Here is a 26,928-nt window from a genome sequence, read left to right on the forward strand (position 1 = left end):
AAATAACAGTAATCGAAAATCTAACTATTAAGCACTTTAAACTATTGTCACTATTATATAAATTATTATAAGAGCTTTATATGTCTACGTTTATTTGGTCATATGGATAAATTTTAGTGCAAATTTTTTTTTTTTTTTTTTTTTTTTTGACTGTTGAAAGTCCAAAACAAACTGGCATCTTTCTATATTTCTATTGATTCTAAGTTGGGAATGGTAGGGTATTTGCTATTAGCAACAATCGAACACGGATAGGCCAGTCAACCCTTAGCATCTTGTCTACAGCGTTGGACTCAGTTTCCCCTTTTAGTAACTCAGTCCACAACCTGATCCAAGTTCCCATCACTTTAGAATAACCTACATCTAGCCATTCTCGGTCTCATATCAAATGGGACGACCTCCATGACTCATTCCTCCTTTCCATGATCTAATTATGCTTCAAGTTCTCCCTATCCAAACACCTACTCAAATTAAATCACAGAAATAATTTTAGCTGGAATGAAAGCTATCACCCACCTCAAAGTCGTGACCACTGTCCAAGACTTGGTTCTCCAACAAGTATTCCAAGGCATTTCATGGAAAAAATTCGGCACACCATGAATGGCTAAAGACTAGTACTTTAGCATCACACACAGCCTACACTGCAGATGGCAACAGGTTAAAAAAATCAAATCGATAAATTAAAATCAGATTTTGAAAGAGCCAAATGTCATAAAGTTGCCTTCTGTTCTAATGGCAGTCAAGCCTCTTGATCCCTAGTCAAGGCCATTAGGCGCAATTTCTGCAAGTCCACGTTTCCACCGATCTCACATCCAGATGAGTGTATTGTAATATCCCTAAAAGCAAAGCAGACACTGCCATCATTTTTGTCTTCAAATTCCTTGACTGATGATAAAGTATCCCTCTCCCGCCCAAATTACTACTCATATCACCTCCAATTTCCTGGAGAAAGAAAGAAATCAGAAGAATCCTAAATAACTTGAACACGAACAAGGTATCTAGTCCTAAACGTTTTGTGATAAATACTCACGCTTAGTGATTAATTCCTATCCTGTATCGTCTATTCAATCTTTCCTACTCGACTGCTATCTACTCTACATTTCAGCCTATTCCAAAGAAAGGTGACAAATGTCGGCCAACAAATTATCGACCGATTGCTCCCACTTCCGTTATCTCAAAAATTACGCTGAGTCAATAGCTAAAGTGGAACAGTTACGATTACTGAAGTTAGATGTAATAAAAAAAATGTGGGAAGCAGAGAACCAAAAATGTATGCAAAAACAAAGCAAGGACATGAATATAATACAATAAAAATTTAAAATTATGAATATGCAACATGTATAAAAGTGGCTATTACCAGTTTCGATTAATTCGTCATCGGATTATGAAAAAACGACGGAAGTTTTTTTTAACTTGGTTAGACTATAAATTATATATTTAGCTTAATCCTTTATTCAAGTGTAAGCAAAGTTTGCGCCTGAAGAATCTTCAGGATTGGGGCAACTCGTGGTAAAGGTGGTATAAGTTCTCATCACTTACCTTAGTATCTCCCACAACGCAAAGCATATCTCCTTGCGCATATAATGCTATGCATTAATGGAAGGGCCTCATCAGTGGGAGCCAGACCCAGTGGTGGAAATAATAGAGAAGTAATATTTACGTATACGAGTTGTCAAAAGGTGTCACACCTTTTAAATTACTCCACCTTGGTATCCCCATCACTGGGTCTGGCTCCCACTGATGAGTCCTCAATAAAGGTCGAAACCGGTCTGGGTAGTGGCCCTTCCCTTAATGCATAGCATTATACATGTTCCCAAGGAGATGTGTTTTGCATTATGAGAGATACTAAGGCAAGTGATAAGAACTTATACTACCTTTACCACGAGTTGCCTCAGTCCTGAAAATATTTCAGGCGCTAACTTTGTTTGCTTACACTTGGATAAAGGATTAAACTAAATATATAAATTATGAAAAAAAAAACAGAAAACCAGTAATGAAGTTGTCGCAAGAATAAACTTCACGAAGAACCATTAAAAGCATTGATGTCTAATGTGAATTTAAACATGGTATTTCCCAGATGAACAGGAATTAATTACTGATTCTGAAGATAAATTTCAGAAAAGTTATTCTAAATCCTCATGGCAGATTTCGGAATTATTATTATTATTCCAGGCAACTCCAAGGAGTCGACAGACTCATCGAGGGAGGCCCTAACATCATGTCAAGAACAACTATTCGACTATTATCTTAGAAGAAAAATCGAAAATAATGTAAAGATCAAGATCCAGCTAGAAGTAAAATAGTAATGACTAACAAAATCTGGCAATTTAAAAATTTAGCATTATTTTACTTATTTGAGAAATTTCATAATAAGATAAAGGGAAATACTCGTACATATAAAAGTTATGAAATACCTTAAAAATAACATAGCCCCTTGCTTAAACATTAGGGTACCCACAAAGTAAATACAATATACTAGCTATATCAGTACTACTTTATGAAACTAAAATATTATTATTATTATTATTATTCAGGCCTCCATGGAGTCAAAAGGCTCATCGTTGGAGGTCCTTCCTAGGAAACACAAAGTCTATCATAACCACTCCTTGAACTCATTGACCGATCTTGCTCTCACCACTCTCTCAGGTAATGCATTCCACGGTTCAACCACCTTCCATGCAAAAAAACTACTCCTCACCTCTTGTTAACAGCTTCCTTGCGTAACTTCCAGCGATGGCCCATTGTCATCGCTCCTTCACGCTGTTTCACCAAGCGTAAGAAGTCCCCAGTGTCAATCCTGACAGTACCTCTCAACAGTTTAAAAGTCTCAATCATATCACCTCTCCTAACTACCAAAACTCTGCAGTCCACATTCTCTCAGCCGATCCTCATGTAACTAATATTCTACAGTCCTCAAACTATCTTTGATATTCGCTTCTGTACCCTTTCCACAGTTAATTTATCCCCTTCAAATCCTTGAGACCAAATTTGAGAACAATAGTCCAAGTGTGGTCTGATCAGGGTTTTATACAATGGAACGATAACTCTTTTATTTCTGTAGGTTAGTGTCCTTTTCAGTATTGCAGCAATCCTCTGGGTCACCTGCAAAATGTCCCCTGAACTTCGGTTTTCTATCAATCACCACCCCCAGATCTCTCGTCTGCCGTACTTCTTCCAGTACAGCTCCTTCAATTGAGTATGCAGCCTCCCATTGATGTATCCCAAACTTCCAGACTTTACATTTTTGCTGCATTAAACCGACGCCCCTATTCATTTGTCCATCTGTCTAGTTTATTCAAATCTTGCAGGGCTGCCATATCTGCACTATTAGTAATAACCCTTCCCAGCTTCACATCATCTGCCAATAACTGAATATCCGCCTGTACTCCACTGACAGTGTCATTGATACAAAGGTTAAACCTACTTGTAACCCACTACCTCTTTGATATTGTCCCACCATACACAAAACACCCTGATACCTATCAGACATCAGTCACTCTATTCCCATCTCAAATCCAATCCTGAACCCAGTTGAATAAACGAACATCTAAACCCATGTGCTGCAACTTAAATATTAGCTTTTCATGGGGCACACTGTCAAATGCCTTTGTAAAATCCAAAAAAATGCAGTATATGCCTTTCCCCTCATCAGCTGCTCTTGTCACTTTATTACAAAAGGCAATCATATTACCAAAGCAAGATCTCCCCTTAACAAATTCATGTTGATTCTCACAGACAACATTACCCTAATGTGCCAACGCTGCATATGGTCCCTCACTAATTTCTCCAAGAACCCTTAACTACTGATGAAACACAAACTGGCCTATAATTAGACAGTTCCGGTCTGCTATCGCCCTTATGCAATGGCAGTATCTTACCTTCCTTCCATTGGTACCTTTCCCGTAGTTAGACTTTCTTTGAAAAGCCTGTCAACGGAGCTCTCAGTTCTTTAGCACATTCTCTCAAAACTCATGGTGAAATACCATCCAGCCCCACAGCTTTACTGACATCCAGAGTACTCAGTACTTGGAACACACTCTCCTTCTGCACCTCTAAACCTCGAATCTGCCCTAACCCTCTAGTATTAAAATTTACTCCTCCAGGATGAAATACTCCAAAAATAATTCTCCCATTGAGCAACTCCACTATGTCCTCTGCACCAGTCACTCTAATCCCATTTTTATCCCACAATGTCATTCTTCATTTCTCCTCCTACTGGCCACATAGCTAAAAACATTCCCTAGGATTTTCTTTGGATCTTAGAAAGAATCTCTTCTCATATTCCAGTTTCGCCTTCCTCACCATACTCCTGGTCTGAGTCTTATATTCTTCATGTATTTGCTCCCCACCCACCCCTCTCCTTATATATCTTCCATAACCTCTTTTTCATCTGCAGTTCCTGTTTGATATTGTTTGTCATGCACTTTACACCAAATTGTATCCTCTTCTTCACTCGTGGAATACAGCTTACTATTGATGCTAATGATATCAGTAATGATATTATAATCACCGGCCTAATAATTCCTCACATGTTCCCTTTTCTTTGATTCTTCTACATATCTATTCATCTTTCAAATCAAAACCACATGGCCACTCTCTCCAACTGGTGAGAGAGATGCCCTCTCAGTTATTATCAGCTCTTATGATGCTATGACCAAATCCAAAACCTCTTGAACCTCTTGTTCCCTCTATTACATGTTACTTAAGACATTTGTTGCTGAAGAATTCTAGAAATTCCATTCCCTTATTACTACATGCATTTTCCTCTTCCCAACTTATACTGCTGAAGTGAAAATCTCCCATAACAATAATTCTTCTTGCACTTGCCAAGCTCAACTTCCTAAACATTTCCTGCTCCACTCCCTCTGTGCTCCTTGGCTTGTAGCAACACCCCACTAAATATCCTGTCTTTCCCGCCTTTACCTCAACACCATATGCTGCCAAAAACATTAGTGTCACTGCCTTCCAAAGTCTCCACTCTTAGAGTACGTAAGTCATCACTTATAATAAGTAATACTCCATCGCCACGTTTTCCCTTCCTATCCTGTCGAAAAATGCTGTACCTTGCTACTTCTATTCCTATTATTAGATCAACTGTGAACCACGTCTCAGAGATCACAATAATCTTTGGCCAGGCTGATGCTATCAGCGCCACCAATTTGATTCCTTTATTCCGGATACTCCTGGCATTAGTATAAAGCATAAAAATGTTACTGTTTCTATACCTATCATTGTCCCCTCCAGACTCCACTGGACTCAGTGTTACCCGATGTCGTCCCCTTTCCCCCAAGCACCCATTCCTACAAGAGGCCATCCCTGCTACCATCCACCCTGGGAAGTCTAGTTTCCCTGCACTGACACACCGACTCGTTCAGACAACAGCGATCCCTCCAGATATCTACGTCCTTCCTCATTCAAATGCAAGTGGTCTTTCGCATACAGTTCCTTTCTGTCCTCAAAGGCCCTCCATGCATCCACATATTCCAATCCTCTCTTCTGACACATTCTAGCTATTGTGCTATTCATTATTACTGCTCTTCTGCTGTATCATATCTTTCCTCTCCGCGTTTTCTTTTGTACAGTCTCAAGCATGAATCTCAGATCTCCTACCCGATTTACACTGCCTCTCAAGTCATTCGCGCCCACCATCAAAATCATCTCATCTACCCTTAATTGACATTGTCACACTTTCTATCGTTCCTCCAGGCAAGCACTCCTCTGGAATTCTATCTTGCAAAACACGGATCATCGAGTCTCCATACATCACACCTCTTTCCAATCTGTTCCTTGATTGCTCACCTGCATCCCTTACTCTCTCTCTCTCCTTTAACCCTTTCTGTGTTCCCCTACTTATCTGCTGTCCTGGAATCACTCTATCCGTGGTTTCAGCACTCCCTCGCATTCTTCTCATTCCCTCTCCTCTATCACTCTCAAATCTCTCTCTTATTCCCTGTCTTTTTCTAATCTCTCCTCTTCTATCATTCCCATAACTCTCTCTCTCTCTCTCTCCTACTTTGATTCGCATTTGAATTTATCTTCTTTTCCATTCGTCTAATCTCATCTTTCATACTTCTCATCTCATTCCTGAGACATTCCACCTCCTCTTTCAGTTCACCTCTCTCTCTCTCTCTCTCTCTCTGCAAGTTAGCCACTCTTGCTCGCCATTGTCTCCCAATCAAGACCATCTCCGAAAATTTCACAATCATTCAAGCTTTCCGCACTCTTATTTTTTTCATTCATATTTCGCTCGTTATATTGTTATATGAATACTAAAAAACACAAAAGCAGACAGAATGAAATTTGGAAAACAGCAAATAGGTGGGCTCATTTAATTATTTAAAAGAAATTAAAATTAATAAAGAAAATGAAAAAAGTAAAAATGTAAGAAAAAACATAATCAGTTGAATGGAACATATAAATATGCAAACAAATGTTCAAACAAGCGTGAATATTTAATGTAATTTGTGGCTGAGCCGAAAGTAAATAAAAACATGTAATGATCATTTAAAGGAACCCGTACTTCAAATCTTAAATGAAAACTTCCACATACGACTTGCACTTTATTTTCTAGTTCATCAAAATCCCATACCATCAGGAAAACTTGAATAATGAAACTAGGAAGTAAAGATTATGTAAGAATGCGGTCAGAAAACAATGTCATAAAATAATCTTATAATCAAACTTTCATGCGAATGATCAATAGTGAATTAAATTACAAAGAAAACAATAAATAAAAACCAAAGGATGAGCATGCATCCTTCCGTTTACAACAAGATGACAACATGCGGCTGTTTACAATTACAGCTACTAAGTTGAGAACAGCGTATTATTGTCTTAAGTATACTTTTTTTTCGTGAACACGGATATAAAACTAACAATTTGTTATGACTGTCAATTGCGTGTGCTAACCGCTCTGTTCGAATTCATGAGAGATTAACTGTTGGCTTTATGATTAAAATATTTTTCATGATTAGTGTTTTTATCGACTGGAATAGCGTTGTACATAATAAAAAAAAATAAAAAAAAAAAAAAAAAACGATGAACAATTTAAGTCATACATTTACATATAAACAAATGAAAGTAACAGCACATGTTAAAATTGCACTCCGCCTACACGTTATACCCGTGACCGTAACTTGTTAGTTGATTTTGAAGCATATTTCCTTACGGATGTATTTTTTTTTTAAGATTTTCTTATTCTTTCTAAAATGACTTATCTTTCTCTTTTCAGCAAAGGACTTAACTCGGTCTAGAGTGACACTGATACGAACTAGAAGTTTTATTTACTTGACTATCACCCACGAAAGGCTGGGGAATCTATTGTTACACTAGTAGAATAAGCTTTCATGGCATGGGATGGAGAGCGGCAATCTGTCCTTGGACTTCTATTTAACTTTTATATTAAAGACTGTGGATGATCCGGATGGAAACATTCCATTATATGAAGATGATGCAAAGTTGGATTGGATGACAGGAACATACCTGGATGCAGCATATTTGCTGGCTGATTTGAACAGACCGATTTTATGGACAAATGTTAATAATATCAGATTAATGTTGTTAGGTGCAAGGTTATGAACAGTAGGCAAAGAATGCAGACTGAGTATTATATTAGGGAGAATTTACTTCAAGTGGTTGATGAAACTAGAATTACGAATAATGGTGGATGGCAAGTTAAAGTTTAGAGATCACACTGCCAAGGTGCTTAAGACATCACTTAACTATAATGTGAAAAAGAACACTAACTTGTAGGAATAAAGTTATTCTCCTACTTGACAAGACATTGATAAGATCTCACCTGAACTACCGTGCTCAGATATGATCACCAGGATTCCATGGAGATGAAGCAATAGTTGAAAAATTCTCTCATTGACTAACCAAAATTATACCTGCCAAGTGGAACTTTACATATGAAGACAGACTGAAGAAATATGGCATTCAAAGTTAAAGACATAGAAGGAGAGGAGTTATGGTAAAAATACAAGCAAGAAAGAAAGGAGTTTATAGTATAAACAGGGGAGATTTTGCAGCTTATGGGAGGTGAAGGAAAGAACTCCAGATCATCCCTAGAAGTTGAGTAAAGATGCACTTTCATCCTCTCTTTCTCTCTCTCTCTCGTATATATAAATGCTCTTACAGACTTTAAATCCTAACCATAGTTTTGAAAATGACAGCATACTCCATTCATTCCTTTCATTTGACAAACCTTGTAGTGCTCAATTGTTACTCTTCAAGAACCAAAGATCCACCATGGCCAATACCCTGAACTCTTCTAGCTATATTTCAACGAGGCAAGGACAATCTTGTAGACTTAAATGCCACCAAAACTCAGTCCTGTCTGATCTCTCAGAAGAAAAAGCCCACATCCTTTCCTCTGGCTTGCAGTAATACCTCCAGTCATTTTCAGCACAAACGCATTTTAACCATAGCTTCTGCAGCCGCCAAAAAAAAAAAAAAAAACGGTACTTTTTCCGCACAAGACACAACTTCACACATTTACAGCTGCCAACTGATCCTCCTTCCGCTTCTTGGGTTTTGCAACTTTTGTACTTTAGTGATAAAAAGTAAAGTGAGTTCACATTAACAGTAATAAGATTGAGTGAATTGTCAATTCTCCAGCACACGGCAATTTTTTCTGCTTCAAGCGAAATAAGCAAAGTATGCAAATATTCTACAGAAGAAGCCATATCACACGAATAATGAAAAATTATTCGCACAAACACAAATAATATGTAATATGGCTTCTTCTGTGCATTTATACTTAAGAAGCCATATTATAAAATAATGAATTTGATTTCAGTAAACTGAAATCAAATTCATTATTTTGAGTGTGATGCAAAGAATATCGAGGTGGGGGTTGAGAAGTTCTGATAATCACCATGAAGGAATTGAGGAAAAACCATGTAACTCATACATTAATCTACATATTTCCCACTTGGTGTTATACACTTATTACAACGCTGCTGCATCATTTGCAATCTGTGAGAAAAAAAAAAATCTCATCAGAAAATATCATTTTTTTCTGGGTGTTTATCAGAACTTCTCAGTCTCCCTCCCCACTCGTATAACAGAGTGATCAGTATTCTATCTTCCAATTCAGTTTCTCACACGAAAATGAAGCACTTTTGAAAAAACTGCAACGCTTTGTTAATAAATGTTTAAGAAGAACTCTACAAATAAAATAGACAGGATCCAATAAAGAATTATAAAAAAAAAGCTAAACAAAAACCAATAATGTATGGCATCAATCAGAAAAAATGGAGATGGGTATGGCATTTACTAAGAAAACCTGAAAAAGACGAAGTTAAACATGCATTAGAGTAGAATCAGCAAGGAAAGGGAAAGAAAGGTAGACCCAAGATGAGCTGGCAAAGAAGATTTCGCAAAGATTAGAAAGATCTGGACATATTATGAAGAGAAAAATACAAAACAGAGTCAGATGGAGATCCGTGATCGTGGCCCTGTGTTCCCAATGGAGTGAAGAGGAATTAAGTATCCAAAAAAAAAACAACCCATAAGTAATCAGGAGTGTAGACAAATTATGTAAGAAAATTAAATGTTGCTTTGAAATATTATATATATCGATCCTATACATACACGAGAGGTCGAGGAACCTAGAGGTACATCAGTGTGTCGTATGCACATGAGGACTGAGACAGAAGTTTATTAATTATTATTATTTTTTTTTTTTTTTGAAAAGTTGCAGGTTATAGTCTGGGAATCCTTCTTGAGGAAGACTGTTCCAGAGGATGGACGTGGACGGAATAAAAGCGGAAGAATAGAAGCAGGTTCGGTGTGTTTGCAGTTGCACAGTGAAGGGGTGCTGGGCAGCTGCATCTCTTGTATTAACAGATGCTATGTTACATACATCATTCCTTCACTTTCTGTTGCAGAAAGTGGAGGAATGATGGTTGCCAATTCACTGGAACTGTGACCATCTTAGTACCTGTAGAACATAGAGAGTGCTGAAACACTGTAAGAGAGGGATCGTCTATGATCTTAACTGCACGCCTCTAGGTGTCAAGGATTTTAAGGGTAGTTTTAGGTGCACCACTCCAAACATGTGAGCAGTATTCTAAACATGGACGGATTTGTATATAGTGAAGAGTTGGCTAGGTGTAAAATAGGCTCTTGAACGAAAGAGAATGCCAAGTTTCTCGGATGCTGAGGAGACTATTGATGTGATGTGTTTATGCCAGAAAAGATGGAGATAAACGCTAGTCCAAGCAAAAAGATCTGATTCTTGTCTGGTGATTTGTGTATTACTGAGGTGAAGAGTAGGTGAGCTAGGATCTCCTGCACTAGAAAAGGCAAGACTTTGTTTTGGTGGCATTGAACATAACAATGCTGTCCTCGTCCCATTGGAGGATACTATGTTTCCTTAATAATCAATGCTTAAAGCACTAGTTGTAGATGATCATGTAGCCTGGAATGTCAGAGTATTGCATGGTTTGTCAAATGAGTTGGATGAATGGAGAGTACTATCGTCTGCAAACCTGTGGATGAGATTAGTGGTTATTGTATGTCATTTATGCACAGGAGAATGAGTAGGTTATAGGACAGAGCCTTGAAACACTCCAGCATTGGCGGTGAAACTCGAATAGAGGAAACCATCCACAATGACTCGCAGAGAACGACCAGAAAGAAAGCTGCTTACCCATTTACAGAGAGTGATGAGGAGACCGAAGCATGACAATTCGTTTAGTTGCCCTCGATGCCGCACACGGTCGAAAGCTATGGTTGGGGATGTAAGCTACAAGGTCAACTGTGAATCTCTAATCGCGGAATCGTACTGGTGGTGGTGGCTTATTAATTAGTGGGCTTCTAAGTAGTAGACGAAGAATTATTGTTTACAGAGGACAGAGTCAACTCTAGGTACCTACCCAATAATACGTACGCCATTATGGGTAGCCAAACAAAATACGTAAGGAAAAATATTAAAGCGATCATATAACTCCCATCTCTAAAAGTTGGCTACGATTTTTAGGCAATCTTGAATGACAAATCACACGACTTACAACAAAAATTAACAATAAAAAAAATAAAGCAGTAATTAAACAATTGCATCTTTATTTTAATCGTTTAAACACATTTTTTACCTTAAAAGGCTGCCAGCACAGTTAAAGCTGAATTATTGGACCACTGATGTTTTACAGGTGGCTACCTTATCACTGGCATCTTATACCATCACATGCAAGACACTTGTCTCGAAACTGCACGCCGTTTAAATATCTGCTGTTTATATATAATTATAAACAGTAGGTATTTAACCAGCTGTTTACAAACTGCACTAATTATATAGTGCACAGCATTACATGAAGATTGAAGTACAAAACTGCACAGAACAGTTTCAATGGTGCTTCACTTCGAAAATGCATATCGTCAGAGCTGGCGCTAAGGTCTTTGCCGCCCGCATGCAATGTCTATCTAAGCGCCCCTGTAACGATCCGGGGGTGTGTGGTTCTTTTACTATAATAAAAATTTAAATTATTTGAAATTTCTTAAATAAATTTTGACAGAACAGCCACACGTTGGTTCACTAAATGTAACGAACCGAGGGTGTTGACTAGGCCGGATAATCGTTAAAAACCCGTATATTCAAAAAATTCTCTAAAGTTAAAGCAAATTTTGATAAAGCCACTTCACTTTAATCGTTGAATATATAATGATACAGGCCTTCTCACCAAACCGAACAAAATTAAAATTAATTTTAATTAAAGTTAAAATTTATTTGAACTAAAGTTTAAAAAATTCTTGCATTTTACAAGTTACTAAATTCTTAGTAGCTTGTAAAATGTAACTGTAAAAAGTTTTTAATAATTTTTGTAAGTGGAACTATCTTTTAGGAAAATAAAAGAAACTCTAGATAGATGAGAAAATAAGAAAAGAATTCAGAAATAATTAGAACATTTAATATAAGTATTCAAAAAAATAACATCTTTACAGAATAACAGAAAATAAACTAAATTACATAAATATACTTGAAATTTGTTTAAATTAAAATTTTAAGGTTTTTGATTTCATATTCATAAAATTAGAAATAATGATCTTAACGTCTAATTCCGCACATATATCATTTTCAATAGCTATTAACGCCAAACTAACAAGCCTTTTTTGTGACATACTTGTTCTTAAGTAGATTTTAATCAATTTCAGCTTGGAAAAGCAACGTTCACCGCTCGCTACACTAACAGGTAAGGTTAATAGTATTCTTAAAGCAATTGAAAAGTTAGGGAAAGATGAATTATTGGATACAATAAAATTAAGAATATCGAAAGGGTTTTGAATATTTAAATTATCCTTCCGAAAAATATCCCGAAAAGCACATTACTCGTCATATAGTTTCTATTGCATTTACGTCTTTATTGTCGCCGTCCTTCAAGAGAATCTCTAAATCGTCACAATTTTTTTAGTAAATCTTCGTTATTAATTTGTAGTAATCTATACAAGTTGAAATTATCATATGTTTTTAGTTGTTCAAAACGTTCTATTAACGAACACATTGCAACGTCTACAGTGTATAAAACACATTCACTCTAAATTTATCTTCTGGCGATTGTGGCGTTTCGTCATGAAGCTCGTAGTCAAATTGTCGTGTCTTCTTTCATCGTCGGACGTGCGTACCAGTTTAAAATTCTTGTTCTCCGTACACCTCTTCACTCAGTTCTTTTGTCGTTTTTAGAACTTCTTTAAAATTTTTTATCTGATCGATACTCTTGTAAGAATATTTTTAAGTTTTCAATAAATTCTAAAGCAAGTGTAATGTTCATATTTTTGTCTTGAAGCATTTTACTCACAGGGTTTATTCTGTTAAGTAAATCATGCCCAGTTATTAGAGAGCAAATAAATTTGTAGTACTTTATTTTAGCACATAATGTTTATGCTTCATGCTGAGTTTCTTTATTAAAATTTTCATTATAAAAAATTTAAAAAAGTGCATCGTAAATTTCTCCTAACTGATATCGTAGAGGGCGGATTGCATTAATTTTGCTTTCCCATCGCGTTTTTGATGGCTGCTTCAATGTTAAAATGTTTACGAACTTGAAAAGGAATGCCCAATGTTTGTAAGAGAATGAAAAGAAATTGTATATTTCTTGAATAATTGCAAAGAAACTAATTGTATCTGCATATACTTTGGCTGTATCGTTAATGATTAAATTTAGAGTATGAGCAGCACATAGCACGTAAAAAGCTCGAGGATTTTTGTTCAAAAGGAAATTTTGGAGCCCATATTTTTTTCCCTTTCATATTTGCTGCATTGTCATACCCTTGACCTCGTATGTCTTCAATGGGGATGTTCCATTTTTTCAGTTGTTCCATTATTGTTGCACATAAACCACGTCCTGTGGAATCTGATATATCTGCAAAACCTAAAACGTTTTCACTGATCTTGACAATTCCATTGTCACAGGAAACAAAGCGAATAATAATGGTCATTTGTTCTGTTTTACTTGCATCAGGTGTGCAGTCTAAAATTATGGAATAATATTTAGATTTTTGAATTGATAATAAAATTGTATCCCTGATTGCGTTTCTTAAAGTTTCCAATATTTCATTTTGTCTGTCTTTCCTCAAATAGTATACTCTATTATTTCGATGTAGGGCCCTTTCAACATGATTTTTCCGTAATGGGATCAAACATAGCAAACAGTTCGACTAATTTTAAAAAAATTGCCGTTGTTCCTTTCATATAATTTATCAGATGATCTGCGAAAAGCTAAATTTTGGCTACCAAGGAATTTTATAATTTCAATCAAGCGTTCCAAAACACTCGTCCAATGTTTCTTTTCCATTTCATACATGCTTTGAGTCTGGCAATCAATAGTAGTTTTGTTTTTTAAATTTTTATCAAGTTCCTTCCATTTTAAGAAATTTTTCATGTGAGTTAAACTAGTTTCATGTCTATGCAAAGTTGTACTTACATTTCTCCAATCGTTATAACCTTCTACAAAACTACTGGATTCAGTAGGTGCAAAAAGTTTGCAACAAAAGCAAAAAACAGAATTTAAAGTTTCGGAATAAATGAGCCATGTTCTTGGCACGAGCTTCCCGTTTTCCATTTTTCTATTATAATACGTGTCGCCAAATTTACGACCATATGTATCTCTGGGATATATTATATTTTTCTTTTGAGCAGGCCAATTAAAACAACTCTTAATTTTTCATCAATATTTCCCCATTCACCTGGATCTTCTAAATTTACAGAGACTAGCAATGTGTTAATTTCGTGGTCAACTACAACTAAATCTTCTCCTAACTGTTTTTCACTTAAATCATGCGTCTTGTTATCTTGTTCATAGTTGCAATAGTACTTTGATGCAAACTGGATGATGTGCACGGTTCTTCAACTCTGATTTCTGATGTATCGAGTTGGCTACAATCTGCATCAGAATATTTTGATATTTTAACAACTGTATTAAGAGCCCCAGTTTGTTTCTTAACATCTGCTTCTTTCGCAGCATGTCGCTTACGACTTTGTGCACCGGATAACTTTTTTTTTTAAATGTTTGATTCCATTTCTATTTTATACCCACAAGAAATTATTACACAACACGACACAGAGATGAAATAATAGTCCGCACTGCGCTACGGTCAGTAGCCTACCATATGACTGAGATGCGTACCATATGACTGGTTAACTAGCAACAAATGGTTTGTACGAAAATTCGTTTCTGCACATAAAAACCGTTCACCTTTCACTTTAGATAGACTGCAGTAGACAACATTCTCATTTAGCCTGCTCTCGCTGCAACACGACACAGAGATGAAATAATAGTCCGCACTGCGCTACGGTCAGTAGCCTACCATATGACTGAGATGCGTACCATACGACTGGTTAACTAGCAACAAATGGTTTGTACGAAAATTCGTTTCTGCACATAAAAACCGTTCACCTTTCACTTTAGATAGACTGCAGTAGACAACATTCTCTACAACATTCTCATTTAGCCTGCTCTCGCTGCAAAATTGTAAACAGCCGGCTGATCAAAGAGGCGGCAATATACAATTTTTCTTAATTTTTATTCGGTGTATCCGGCCTTATTTATTTTAATATTGATCATTCTAAGAATTTTTTGTTTTTATGATAAATTTTTTTTTCTTAAAAATGAACTTATGAACGGTACCCCGGCGGCGACGCCCCCTTCGTAGAGACGCCCGCATGCCCGCTTCCATCGGCCCTGCATATCGTAAGAACAAACATTTCGCATAATCTATCTTCAATATTGAAATTCTAAAAGCTTTTTACAATATTCTGTAGTAATATCATTAATCATTAGATGTAGTTAAAAGTTTTAATAAATTTGGTAAAAATACCAGTTTTAAGAACCTATCCTTGTTATGCAATAAGGTCACAACAGTTAGCATACTAATTTATATCGTGTGGACCTAGTCCTTTTGCTATCAGCAATGCTTTCGTTATCAGGCAGTTCAGTTTCCAGAATAAGCATTGGTTTGCTTTGCTTAAGACAGTCTTGTTTTTTTTTTTTCCTTCTTTACTAAGTTCATCGAAAATATATCTGTATTTTTAAAGCAAAGTCAAAAGAAGCTATAAAGATCTGCGTGTTCTAAGAAACCAAAAGTTTCTGGAAAGCACGTCTTAGACGACCAAATTCTAGTACACTACTTTGAAATGAGGAGATGGAAAGCATTTTTACTCTTTAGGGTAAGCTGTACTTAGTGAAATAATGAGATCTGGGAATGATAATAGACAAGAACTGTTAAGGGAGAAATACTGCGAAGTTGTGAAGATAGTAGACACGACAGCTGCAATAAATAGGCCACTGATAGCGGACAAGGAAGTAGATGCTCCGTTAGGTAGGTGCAAATTACAAACTACAGATTTGGTCACCTGTTTTTCGAGGTGGTAAGGATACTCTAAATGCAAAGTCAAAGTAATATTGCAAATGGAATGTCAACTATGAGGAACAGCATATGGATTCTAAATTAAGTTAAGAGGATATCTACCAATGTTAGTCTTTGTTTGAGGAGGAAAATTAGTTTCACCAATGGTTTTAGCATGCCCAGAAGCATGCATGATCTAAGATAAGGTGGTTAGCCCTTGCCTACAAGGATACTTTGCATGTAAACTGCGTGTGTTCGCTTAGCCACTTAGCCCGATTCTGTGATGAAACACGGGAGAAAAAAACTCTGCCACCTACTTATGAAACAGTCCAACTCACCTTGACGAAAAGTTCTGGACGAAGTTCTGCGCATCTGAGACGGAATTCGCACTCTGGGTCTTTCTAATAGAAGGATATTATCGAACCAGAATGATGCCGACTGGTAATTTATCACTTTCTGGTGACAAGCCCTCATGAGCCAAAACATTAACCACACATCCTGTTTTCCAATGAGAGATCCGAAACCGGCCAGTGGCGGTAGTACCTCGGTATGGGGATTATTCTCATGAATATCACTGGGTCCTCTCATCCTCACTGAACACACCTTGACGCCAATTCTTATTTGGGGATTGTGGACGCTTTCACAATTGTCATACAGGATTTTATGACAACGCCCTATATCACAATACTCGCACTGTACAAGCATGGTTAGAGAGGCATATCCAAGCATTCCGTGTGCTCCCCTCGTCGCTTATTTCTTCTTATTTAAATCCCATCGAGAATCCGTTGGATCAAGTGGAACGTAGCATCTACCATTCAATGCCAGTGCTTCGTTCGGTTGCTTACCTCCCGAAGTTCTTCTGGCTGGTTGGTCTCGAATATCGCAGGACACCTTCCGTTGCCTAGTGGAGTCAATGTCACGACGGGTGCAAGTAGATCATCATCGTTTCGGAAAATGAGCGAGACCCAAGTTTATCGGTGATATATTCAATGACAACTTTTTCAAAATTCGAAAAATGTTTATATCGAGAGAACATATAGTAAAATCTTCATTTAAGAAAATTAAAAACATTGTAAGCAAGAATTTCAAAACTAAATATCTGCTTTCATGCCTTAAATGCTTCATTTTGTTTATTATATTCTTCAGATGCAAACGATTCAATCTATGCAATATGATTTTGGAAAAATGCAAAAGAATTAAACATTCGAAATTTAATTACTTACAAAATCTCTAAAAGGTTTCAGGGACAAGAAGTGGGGAAAAAGCAACATTAATACTGTCAAAATGTGAAAAATTTAATGTTTAGGCTAAAAACTTATCGATATAATATTTATAGCTTGACATTGGAGAGTTTGGTGTTTTAATGTACACCAAATTACTTTGGTGTACATTAAAACACGAAAGATTAGCAGGCAACTTCTCCACATAGCTCCTGGGGGAAAATAAGTTGGCTCGCAACCTTCATGACTAAGACATTTAATGACAAATTTATACAGCCATCTCAAATTTGGTTAAAGCGAACCATTTTGGGAAGGCCTGAGAAAAAATGAGTTTAAGTTCAATTCTAGTTGCAGACGAGAGAAATTTTTTTAGCGTTTTTTTTTTTCAGTCGGTTTTCAAGTTAGTTGATCTTTAAGTACAGACAAGTAAGGTTTTTTTTTTTCCTCTGAACGGAACTGTTTTTAACTTGTCAACTCTAAATCGACTACAGAACTCACTATTTCAGAACAAAATTGTCGAGGACCACGAGATGGTGGCAGCTGTTTGCTCTGCTTTCCTCACTGAATGCCTATGAAAATCGTTGATAGCCATGGGTCAGCTGCCAGTGACGGCTAAGGCTGGAGGATAGCTTCCCACTGGTCTTCAAACAGTTTAGGCTGTCTTCGCCACATTTTTGGAATAAAAAAAAATTAATGGAATTACTTTATTGGAATCATTTTTAGTCTAATAATTAGGTAAAACAATTTCTAGTAATACAAGAAGAAACTTGTGGGCTAAACCAATCGGAGCATTTCATAATGGCCAACGTGTTATAAAAAGGTTGATGTAGATATTGCACCTGTTATCGGTCTGTTAATGCCACAAGTGTTTTATCGTACATACCTGTTAAGCACAAGGCCATTGTCTCGGCATTGCAAATAAGTCATTCTTGAAGAAAACGAAATACCAGAATTTCGCAATATCTGTGTGTCAGGAATGTGGCATATATTAAAAATAGCGACTAACTGGTCCAAGTTATTCGTAAGTTACTCAAAAAATAACCTACGCCCATGAGATCAGTAAATAAACTGATTAACAAGCGAATTAAAAATTGGTTTTAAAATGTTTCGAAATTTGCTAATGGGACTGATGAATGCCAAAGCAAGCTTGGCTTATTCACTGCAGCCACAGAAAGATTCGGAAATACGCATTGAATCCTACACGTAGTGGATGCATTTAAAGTTGGTATCACAACTCTGAGGCATTTAATATTAATTTTGGCTGCTCAGATCTGATACTATCTTCCTGTAGTTTCAACATATTCTTCATGAATTAAATATTTGTTGATGAGGGGAGGAGGGCTTTCCGACTGAAGTGCCTTTTTTGTTTTCTTCTTCCCTCATTGGTCGCTTAGATTATTGTTCCATCTTTACTAATGTATCGATATTTACGACAAATTATATATACAAAAAAAAAAAAAAAAAACCTAAGTGTTTTCCATATTTCATCAAGACCAACTCACCTCTTCGATTTTTTTCTGAACAATGCTTGGAAACTTGACAAACATTACCACTCCTACAAGACACACAACAACCCCGACGATTCCTAAGAGCGTCAACGCACCAGCCCGACATCGCAAGCTCTGAAACACAGACATCGGTGACCTCTCTTGATAGCATCCACAACCCCAATACAGACTTCAGCATCTGACTACGGACTTGTAAATTCTCCTTCCTCCTGTTTCAATCACATGTGCTAATACCACGTGGTAGACGTGTGCAGCGTTGCTATGGAGACTCAGATGAGATAAGCGATTGTGAGTATTTTTTGGACACACCTCAATCGCTGGACACGCTCGATGCGCGCAATTAAGTTTGATATGAAGACAAATGGATAAAGTGGCAGGAAATATTCACTTGGTTTTCCGACCCCTGCAGTTAGTATATAATCCGAAGTAAGAACAAGGAAGGAAAACTTTTTAATGCTATTATAGCGTCAATTTTAGTTAAGATAATAAAGAGCAGAGCAGAGCAAATCGAATCTGTTGTTCAAAATAAATATTACGAAATTCTGGTGAACAGTATTTATGTTCGACAGCTGCGTTACCGGGCATTGAAAGTAATACCAGTCATTAAATTTCCACTTATGAACCCCAGAAAACTGCTGTCTCTAAAAGGTGGCCTTTAAAACCGTTCTTCACTATATGTTTATTAAATCAACATATTAAACTCTTTTTACCATGGGGAAAAGTTAGTTATCTTTGTTTCATCTACTGATTTCAAAAGCAAAATTTCAGTAATAAATAACGGCAATCCTATTACAGAGAGAAATTTTTATTATACTCAGTTTTTCTTACGTAATTCTTCTATACACTCAGCATACATAAAACGATTATATACAATTGTTTAATAATAGGTTAAAAGAAAAGTGGGTGGCACCAGAAATTCAACTACTCAAGTAAATCGTAATTAATGGAAATTACCTAACATTTTCTTAAAGGAAAAAAAAAGTTACTAATCCACTTTGGTACAAAATAGCAAGTATTAGCTTCGCATATGTTGTACTGTTAAGGTTAGCAGAGGATACATTTGCTATATTGTAACTTGTAGCGGAGAATAAAGCGTAAGAGAATTCTTCTGAATTTTGAAAGACAAAAAGGTGGGAATTCCAAAAACTTTTCCAAGTGTTTTCTTTTTTTTTTTTTTTTTGGGGGGGGGGGTGATTTCTGAAGTGAAATAAATATATACGTACATTACATATTTATTTTTTCCGATGAGATCGGAAATTGTTAAAACTACAGTCACTTATTTAGAGTCGAACTGAGAGAAGAGAAAAGCACTTTGACATTCGCACATAATTCATTTCATAATGAACTAACACTAGTTGTGTTAGTTGCATAAATTTACATTTATTACCGAAATCTGCTACTTTAAATTTAGTCAGGCGCCAATTTATTTGGCTTGTTTCGATCTATTAATTGTACTAAAACTCACAATTACGATTAAGTGAAACCCTACGAAAAACAGTCAATACACAGTATTCAAAAGCATTATTCACATCGCAAAGAAAGAAAATAATTTAGTAAGTGTACTTCGAAGATCGTACCCATCAGGTATCTCTCCTGTTGTGACAATGTGCTATCTCGTGCAAGCAAATCTAATTACTGCAATATGATGCTCCCGACATGGCAACGAAAACATAAAGTAAAACATGTCATTTTTCTGTAAGACAAGGAAGGCTGTCACTTTGTGATGTGTTCCAGAACTAGAGAGCGAGAGAGAGAATGACCAACTTTCTTTTACTCCCAGGCTTATTGCTAGTCACTGAAATAAAGTCATGTGTTTCAGAATTAAGCCCTTGGAACTCGGCTACCTGATTTAGCGTGATTTCAGCTTATCTTCTCAGCGTTGAAAAACTTCACTGGAAGTTCTGCAGAGTAAACAATGGAACTTAACTGCAACCAGTTGGACTAACTGCAGCAAGTTCCATCGAATTAGTATACAACTAATTCAGCCCATCATAAATGTCGATTTGTAGCATTTGTGTATAGTAATGTGTAACAAGAGAAACTCCTTCACTTCTTTATAAGACAAACTCACCATCTGAAAAGCATTTACCTGTTCATGTCCTAAACAGAAATCAAAACTAGATTTTCCAACCAAAAAGGCACGTTGGCTTTTTCTTCCTCACCTCGGTGTCGCATGCAAGTGGGAAAAGTTAAATTGCTTTTGTTCATATGACAACGTTTTATAAATGGTAACTGCAAATTTCTATATTCTGTTTGAAATATGCAGTTATCCTTTATTTTTATAAAAAATAAATGTAAACTGTAAATTTTCTAATCTGAGTTAGAACGATCGTTTAATTGTAATCATCCTAATTCAAAACGAACCGTTTTAGAGATGACTGAAGAAACAACGTGGATGTTTGCGGAAGTATCACAGTTAAATTGTATTGAATTTTGTTCAGGAGGAAAGTTAACTTCATACTATGTCATTCCCCGGAGGATACTGGGATACAATGACCTTTTACAAGTAAGATGAAACTTCGCAAAAGGCATTTCAGTATGAGTGTTATATTACAAAGTTTCTTGTACACTACTCGAGGACAATGTGCTAAGTGAATAATACTAGTGCAACGATACATTTAGAAGTAAATTATTAGTATGAAATGATAGAAGTAGCATTAAAAAGTTACAAAAAAAGTGCTTCCCTTGTGTATAATAATTATGATACACAAGGGAATTCATAATGACATGTTATCAATAACCTAAGCATTTTTGTCTCCCCAAAATTAAGAATATCTCTTAATTATACCTCGTATTTTTTTGACTGAAATTTTGACGCGTCTCAGTTAAGGCAAGCAGAAAACCCACGCGTTGTTCTTGGGTTAGAAAAACCTCCTTTTGAATCCTATCTAAGGTACGAGGAACCTTGACGAAGGCTTATTAAGCTCACTGAAGGTGAATTAGCAGGTACAATAACAGATTATGGGCCTCACTTCACAGAAATTCTTAAGCGAGAATCTTGCTCTGTTCTGACACACAGAACAGAGCAAGGTCAGTACATTTTTTGTTCTGAAACCACAGAACAAAAAATGTACTGACCTCACTCAGTACCAGATAATTTAAGTGCACTTTTTCGCTAATTTAGAAACAAAAATTATACTTTGAATAACAATTACTGTATACAGACAATATTTAGCAAAGCTTTTAGAATTACTAATCATAATAAGCGAATTTATATTACAGTATATAAAATACAGCTTTTAGGCCAGGGAGGCAGTTGCCAACGTTGCCTACGAAGAAACACAGTACTGACCAGCTTTGTGCCTTAGGTTATTTCCAAGTACTTTAAAAATAATAACAACAAATCGCGTTATCTTTGCATAAACTCGCTGAAGATGCACCCCGAAATATAGAAACACATATCATAGGTGAATATACATACATATAAAACAGAGCTAGCACTTAACAGTATCGGAAATTATTCATTGTATCATTCTGTAAATTTCTTTTAGTAGTTCTCTATTACGGTCGGTTCATCCATAAATTACTTAACTTTCTCGGATACCGCTTCCTTTTCACGTATTTAATTCTGACAACCAAGATTATATATAATCTTGATTGTGGGAATTAAACACACACACACACACACACACACCAAATAGACGACTCTTTTCTCCTGTTGAAACAATTATTTAAACAGGAGTCACAAAACTCACCGTGGGAAGTCCAATAAGAAAAAAATCCTACTTTTCACATCGCCGGTATAAATAATTCTTATATACTAGCCCCTATCGTATCAAAATTAGTTAGTAGGTTTTGCATACACAACATGAAGTCAGGCAACACCTTTCCTTTCGAAAACCAGCTACCTCCTCCACCCTCCAAATAACTCCATAATAAATACGATAACTCCTTTCACCTTCATATCTCTTTCAACCGTCAAGCTATAATTCGCATTTCTTCAATTAACCATGATAGCCTACATGCCATAATCCTGATATTAACCTAGTCATTCAGCTTTGGACCTTTTTTTTCGGCTCCCTTTTAACAACCCTACTGCAAAATCTGGATTTCGCAGTGGAGTGCGGTTCCACGTCTTATTCGACAAGACAGTCAACAATTCCTTCTACACTTTGTAATATATTCTTGTTGCAGTGCTTTGTCATCTTGGATGAAATCCAAGTATGCGTTTTCTTTACAAGCATTATTATAAATCTTATTATCTAAAAAACATATCTATAATTTTAATTTGAAGTTATAACTGTTTCAGAAGCGAAGAACGTTAACTTGCTAAAACCTACGTTTTAAAAACTTCTGCCAATCTCTTAAGGATTTGGGAAAATGATTCTCATCTTTGAATTAGTAACAATTATAAAAATGCTCTAGTGAAAGTTGAGATATTAACTACCTGTTCAGATAATAGTGAGAAAAAATGCTCACTATTATCTCAACAGGTAGTTTTTTTTTGTTCCAACATAGTTGTGTTACTATGACTTCGTTACAAAAACAAGAGATTTTTGTTAAGTTTGAAAATTGTAAATAATTATATTTCGTAAAAATGTTAGACATCTCCGTCCTATGGGTATATGCACAGTAGATTACGTAAGCCATAAGAAATAAGGTTCTTATGACTTCGTAAAATAGCGACGACATCGTTTGGCTGGAACAGTCTTAGAATCAATTCCAAGAAAGAGAGGAGCATTTATAAGGGTTCTTATTTTGTAATTAAGCCGAAACAGGTAAGGCTATGTGATCAGTGTATTTGTGACTGGTAAGTGTGTTATTTTGGTAGGTTTGGCTGTTGTGCGGGATGAAAAACCCGAGTTTTCCGGGGAAAAAAAAGGGGGGGGAGAACTGCCCTTCCCTATGAAACCGGTTAACTTGCTTTTACCTGAAAAAACTTTTGTAAAAAGGTTCTTTGCTTTCTAGACAGGATTCGAACATAGGTTACTCCAACCAAAGGACATCGTCGCTACGGTGGCATAAGTTAGGCAGTCTCATAGGGAGATAACTGCATTTTTTTGATCCTGTATTCTATAAATGGCCTGAGCATGAACTCCGCAATTTAAACACACATTTGCTCCGCATCAAACAGTTGCTAGTCGAGTGAGAATTGCTGCGGTGAATGATTATGGGCGTCTTTCGAGAGAAAATAAATTTCATCAAGTGGTCTGTGACTATCACTGTTACTTATATTGGAGGTTCGAACTGAATTGAAAAAAAAAAAAAAAGTGCCATGTCGCTAAGAGCGAAGTCTCCGTTTTTTTTTTTTTGTTTTTTTTTTTAACCCTTAGCCCACCTATGGCACTAATGTACGATAGGTTACAACCTTTCATTAGTGGTATTCGCATTAAGTCTTCAGAATAAGAAATGAAAATCGCAGTAATTTAGCTCTTTAATTCTTTCTTTATTAATCTTTCCCTCTTTTACCTATTTACGGTGTCAAGGGTTTCTATTTCTTATAACCATAATCGTTATACGAGGAGAAGGTGGTTGGCCCTATGCCTCCAATTTAGTTCTTTAATAAAGTAACATTATTTCGATATACTATCCAATTATCAAAGAAATTTTAAAATTACTTAATTTTATTTATAAAAAGATTTTAAATGAATTCTTCTGAAAATCAAGACGTAAGCGAAGAATTGATTATAAAATATTAATACCAAGAAACACTTACGTTTAATTTTTTTATTGTAAAAATGGCTAAGTTTCATAGTCATTGTCAATATAGTTATAGGAAATCTCAAAAAATAACAATTTAATTGAAACCACGTGATATTCAAAATAAATTGATTTAGCTAATTATTTTTAAACTATAAACAATAATAAATTACAATCAAAGAATGAAAACAAAAAGATTACTAAAACAAGCCTTAAATTACAAACCATTAGGAAAAAGAAAACCAGGACGTCCTTTAAAGAGATTCAAAGATGACTTCTGAAGTTCGGAACAGACCGCTCTATGCCTAAATCCTTGAAAAGCATAATGATAAGTATTGGTTAATATAAATTTCGTCCAGTTCGCAAACTTAATATATTCCTTATCTCACCAAAAGACAAACATCCTCCTCTACCTTATCCTGGAGCTTATAGAATCCCCTGCTCTTGTGGCTCGTTATTATGGACAAACTCGTCGATTTGCACAAATTCGTCTGGAAGAACATCAAGAATACATTCTCTTAACGAACCCAACAAAATCGGTTTAACAAACAACGCTTTATCTCAGAATTAAGTGGAACAAAACCGAAATGTTACACAAAAGTTACTTTCTTCTAGAAAGAAAGCTGTGAAGCATACATTCACAACCCGAATCTGAACAAAAACGATTACCTAAAACTTTCTTAATCTTGGGAAGTTATATTAACGAATATAAATGGTTAATATAATAAAAACCATAATTGTAATTAAATATTGCTCATAATTTAAAAATAATTAACTAAATCAATTTATTGTAATTTATTTTGAATATCTATTAATGTAGACGGAACTATTCTCCCGCAGTCGATATTGCACATATCAAATGGCTTTTTTTTTTTTTTTTTTTTGAGTTTTCCTATAACTGTATTAACAGTGGCTATGAAACTTAGCCGAAAATTTTACAATAAAATATATTAGACGTAAATGTTTCTGGTATTAATATTTTTATAATGAAAAATATTTTAATGTATCATTTGCACTTAAATGTAAACCCACAGGAATATCTCCTCCGTGGAACATTTTCTAGAAGCCACAAATAAACGATCGAATTGAAAGGACTACTTTTCTCCAGGCGTTTTCTTTCTCTCTCTCAATTCCTTCACACACCCTCGGCTTCTCCGCCACTATGATTACAATAATAGTCTACAGTATATATGTTCAATATGTGGAGCTTGGTTTTCAGAATAAATCACTTCGAAAGATAAAAGGGAATCTGCGTAGAGAATAAAAATGATATCATACTACATCCTGTCAATATATCCAAACATTTTCATAAATATTCCTAAACAAATGGACTCTTAAAATTTTTATTATTTGTTTCTAGTTAACCTCTTTGTATTTTAACTTTCTTTATGTAATACTGCTCGTTTAATCTCAACTTTAAATATTCAACTAACCTTAGATAACCCTAATCACTGTTTTTAATGTTCACTTGCGACTTCTAATGAAATTCAGCAGTAATTTTCAACGTTATCTGACCTAAAATGTTTAGGTTTATTAATAGAATCAAGCAGCATCACTAGATTAGAAACGCTGTGTGTTTCTTTCGGCCGTAACAAAAGGTCATCGCTGCTCTCATGTCAGAATTCACGATTTTTAGCAACAGACTTGGAAGGGACTCACATATTTGCTTATGCAAGACAAATCAAAACACTCGCTACAGACAAGAACAATAATATATATGGATGAATATATTAAATATTAAAGTGTTAAACGCTTTGTGCATGTTGATTGTTATTGCGACTGAGGCTCTCCTTATAAAACTGGCACATTCTACGTTAATAGAATTATTCAATTTCGATAACATTGTCATTTTTCCCATGTAGTCTGTTTCGATTTCGAAACAGACGAAAAATAAGGTAATTAAATGTGTTTCGGTATATGATCGATAGCACTGCAACTCAAATAATGAAACAAATACTTAAGTGCAGCTAAACCATACTTATCGGGTATTACTTTATCTGATAAAATCAGAATAAAACTCATAAAAATTTACTAAGTTAATTTTGTTGTATAGAGAAACTTTTCAATAGTTACCAACTGATAAGAAAGAGAGAGAGAGAAAAACAACAACATAACTTGAACCAAAATTCTGAACAATCTAAAACCTTTCGATTACGTTGCACTACCTACACGTCTTTGCAGCTTTGAGTCGCCACTCATGCTCCGCGACGCCATCCTAGTCGATTTTGCATTCTGAAGAAAGTTTAGGTATTAGAATTTGAAACTGAAGATAGCTAAAAAGGAACCTTCAGCTAACGTCGGAAATCAAACATCAAGATCTAGTCTGATAAAAGCATACAGGATGGAGTTGATGTTTCCCTAGTTAAAAACTGGGGAAAGAAAATTCAACCACTGTTCCTATTTATAAAAGCTGCACAAAAATTCTTGCTCAAAGTTTCTTCAAGTCATATTCTATATTTTAATGCTGCCAGACAGCAACGTTTTTTCGTTTAAAAAATTTCCTCCAAAATAGCTAGAAAAATTACACAAATTAAAAACTGCAAAATTAGAAATTTGGGTTTTTCCTGAGAAGTATTTATTATTTTTTTTTACATTTTTAATTTTCCCCATTTTCCGTCTGATATCCCTGTTCAATAACTTTAATCATACTTTAACTTCTTTTAATCACTGTTCTAATCTTAAGTCCCTTATGTCCTTAATTTGAGGATTCCCCCCCCCCC

General features: G+C 35.7%; 1 protein-coding gene across 2 annotated transcripts in view; it reads right to left on the bottom strand.

Moving 5' to 3' along the window:
* Positions 1 to 26,928, bottom strand: part of LOC150104728 (lysosome membrane protein 2-like) — a 360,554-nt gene that overhangs the window by 263,376 nt on the left and 70,250 nt on the right. The window contains exon 1 of one of the 2 annotated variants that reach the window (XM_090395909.1): positions 18,563 to 18,742. The exons of the other annotated variant lie outside the window; for it this stretch is intronic. Coding sequence (XP_090252035.1) covers positions 18,563 to 18,697 — 135 coding nt within the window. The 5' untranslated portion in view covers positions 18,698 to 18,742. Of the gene's footprint in view, positions 1 to 18,562; positions 18,743 to 26,928 lie in introns of those variants that run through there. 2 annotated transcript variants of the gene reach the window in all.

Source organism: Typopeltis vanoorti, chromosome 7 (genome assembly GCF_054136105.1).
Source record: "Typopeltis vanoorti isolate ZY-2024b chromosome 7, IOZ_Tvanoo_1.0, whole genome shotgun sequence".
NCBI classification, from domain to species: domain Eukaryota; kingdom Metazoa; phylum Arthropoda; class Arachnida; order Uropygi; family Thelyphonidae; genus Typopeltis; species Typopeltis vanoorti.